Genomic DNA, 3,265 nt, shown 5'->3' with positions numbered 1-3,265 from the left:
CTATCTGCCTGCCTCTTTAAGGCCACAGACTGTTGTTCACCCTGCGTCTGGCCGGCCATTGTCAGGGCCTGAATGGACTCATTTGTGAGCCGTGCTTGAAGCTCAACGGAGGCTGTAATTTTCTCCATCGCAGACATTCCCGCACTTGCCCGTTACACTATCTCAGAGATGCCCTCACGTCCCTGTGGCACGTCAACTGGACAACCTCTGCTAGGTTGTCCAGAGATACCCTCGCGTCCCTGATTCACAATTTCACTCATGCACGAGTTGGACTCGTCCATTCTCTTTCTCATTGTGTTATAATAGGAAATATTTCTTTCTGAAAATATTATTCTGGAAGGCTTATTCTTTCAAAGAGGAAATATCAATGCACAACGTCCTCCACCCTGGGCAGTAGGAGTCAACGCAGCTTGGCTTAATTTGTTAACTGGACTGTAACTAATGCTCGTGCCTCACTTGAGGTTTCCCTCTGGTATAAATAAGACTGCTTTGAAAACAGAAGAACTACCAGTCTATAACGTCAACAAACAAAGTCACTTCTCTCCGAAAATGGGACTGCCAGTAATCATAGAGGTAGAAAACATTTACTACCCTATCCTTGCAGTGATAGGTGTTCCCGGTAAGCCTGTTCTAATCAGGTCTTATTAATTTTTAACAGTGTCTATCTGTAGCACTGCTGCTGCCGTCGGTGTGATAACATCACCTGTCGACTTTGATGGGTTTCAATAGCAGCATGTGGAATCCTGGTCTTTATTAATAGAGGCAATAGAGTAAAAAAGCAAGGAAGTTATGCTGAAGCGTTATAAAATGCTGGTTTAGAACTTATCTGGAGTATTTTGTTCAATTCTGGGCACCACAAAATCATGAAGGGTTTTGATAGAGCAAATAAGGAGAAAGTGTTTCAAGTGGCAGGAGGTTCGGAAACCAGAGGACACAGATTTAAGATAATTGGCAAAAGAACCAGAGGGGACATGAGGAATCAATCTTTTATGCAGCGAGTTGTGATAATCTCGAATTCACTGCCTGAAAGAAACAGATTCAATACTAACTTTCAAAAGGGGAATTGGAGAAATACTTGAAGGGAAAAACATTGCACCGCTACAGGGATCGGGCGGCGAAGGCAGGTTGCGGGGGCGTGAATGGGACTGGCTGGATTGATCCTGCATACTGCCACCGCGGACTCGATGGGCCGAATTGACTCCCTCCTTTCCGTAACCTTTCTGTGATTCCATAAACAAAAAGCTATTTATCTATTCAGAACTCGTAAGCTTGGATGGAGAGGGAGAGAGAGAGCTTCGAGTGACCAAAAATAATCAATATATTTTCGGTTAGTAATTGCCCTTTCTGTTATTTACAGCTAATTTGATGACGGTTGTGGTTCTCTCCCGCGGAAACTGTGGCCTCTCCAAATGCATTACCCGTTACCTGTTGGGCATGGCGGTGGCTGATCTGCTGGTCCTGATATTTGGAGTGGTCTTGTATGAAATTAAGGACTGTTATTTCCCATTTTCTTTCCTGAACTACACTCCTATTTGCAGCATCAATATCGCCCTGCTTTTCATGTCCATCGATTGGTCTGTCTGGTTAACTGTCGCATTCACCTTTGACCGATTCGTGGCCATCTGTCACCAAAATTTCCGCAAAAAATATTGCACAGAAAGAACTGCGGCTATCGTTATAACAGTTGTGTGTTCCTTAAGTATTATGGAAAACGCTCCAATCAACTTTGTATTCGAACCTCGGCAGATAATTAACGATGTTCCATGGTCCTGCCATGTAAAACCAAGCTTCTATACCTTAACCATATGGATAGCATTCACGTGGTTTGAAATTATTCTTACCCCATTTATCCCATTTCTCTTGATTTTACTGTTCAATGCTCAAACCATCAGGCACATTGTGCAGGCCAATCGAGTGAGGAGGGGACTCCGTGGAAATAATAACAGTGAGGATCACAATGATCCAGAGGTGGAAAACCGAAGGAAGTCCATCGTTTTACTGCTGACCATATCTGCAAGTTTCATGATCTTATGGTCGGTAACGTTCGTCTTTTTCATACTTGCACAGTTGACAGAAGCTCAACTGACAGAATCAAGTTACAATGCCCCTTTCACTATCATGGAGCAGACCGGCTACATGCTTAGGAATTTGAGTTCATGCACAAACACATTTATTTATGCAGTGTCCCAGAGTAAGTTCCGAGAGCAATTGAGGAATCTTATTACGAGTCCCGTGTCCCTCATTATTAATTTATTCAAATCCGTTAAGTAACCGGACTGGACGAAAACGTAATTCCATCCATCGGAACCGAGCAGAGGTTGTCCAGATGACATGTACACGGAATCTCCAATGGGAGCTGCCATCTGGTCCCCATATCAGACGTCATGCTGTGTGAGATGAAAGATACTTGGGGCAATGTTAACTTGGCCGATAATGTAAACCAGGCGGATTCGGATTGGAACAAATATATGGCGACAATTTTGCACCGAAACAAATCAATTATGCAAATTTATCTGCTGCTTTTGACCGATCTAAACCCGATACTGGTTTCTCGAACATATCCCTCAACCCCCTCCCTCCTCATCCCGTCAGAAACACATATCTGCTGAAACTGCTCGCTCGTCTTTTCAACGTGTTAACACTGTGGATTATCCAATGGGTCTGCCTGCCTCATCTGCCATTTTGCTTCCAATTTACTAACTTCTGACTTGTAAAGTGAAATTTAATTCGAATAATGTTTGGTTGAATGAACTTGATTCTCACCTCCGTGGTTGTGGACAATGCAATTCGGTCGCTGCCGATCTGCCCTTTTCCAAGGCAGGAGAGAGCGCCTCCTTGAGGTGTTCTGGATATGTAAATTCATCACACCTGGAATCATGTCTGTTGCTGGATTCCGACTGTCCACTTATCATGGGAGCAATGTCTGATGTTTCTTCATCCACCTGTCCAACTCAGGCTAGAATTTTGAGATAGATTCTGCCTCGACCACTAATCCTACAAGTGAATTCCACGGACTCACGACTATTTGTTCACGATTTGTTGACAGAAGGTCATGCCTTCCAAATCTGATTGATTCTTTGAGGAAGTAACAAGGAGGATTGATGAGGGTAGTGCAGTGGATGTTAATTACATGGATTTTTATTGACGCATTTGACAAGGTCCCACACGGCAGAATGGTCAGAAAGGTATAAGCCCATGGGATACTGGGAAATGTGGCGAATTGGATCCAAAAATTGGATCAGTCACTGTAAACAAAGGCTAAAAG

The 3,265-nt window shown here is 43.6% G+C and overlaps 1 protein-coding gene across 1 annotated transcript; it reads left to right on the top strand.

The window, feature by feature from the left end:
- The first annotated feature begins 1,434 nt into the window (after positions 1-1,434).
- Positions 1,435-2,271, top strand: LOC137320059 (cephalotocin receptor 1-like). Its single transcript, XM_067981862.1, has one exon. It carries the CDS (start codon positions 1,435-1,437, stop codon positions 2,269-2,271), a length of 837 nt encoding a protein of 278 aa, XP_067837963.1.
- Positions 2,272-3,265: the final 994 nt, after the last annotated feature.

This window comes from Heptranchias perlo, unplaced genomic scaffold, assembly GCF_035084215.1.
Source record: "Heptranchias perlo isolate sHepPer1 unplaced genomic scaffold, sHepPer1.hap1 HAP1_SCAFFOLD_97, whole genome shotgun sequence".
Taxonomy (NCBI): domain Eukaryota; kingdom Metazoa; phylum Chordata; class Chondrichthyes; order Hexanchiformes; family Hexanchidae; genus Heptranchias; species Heptranchias perlo.
Note: the sequence above shows the minus strand (reverse complement) of the source record. Positions and strands in the feature narration are given on the sequence as shown.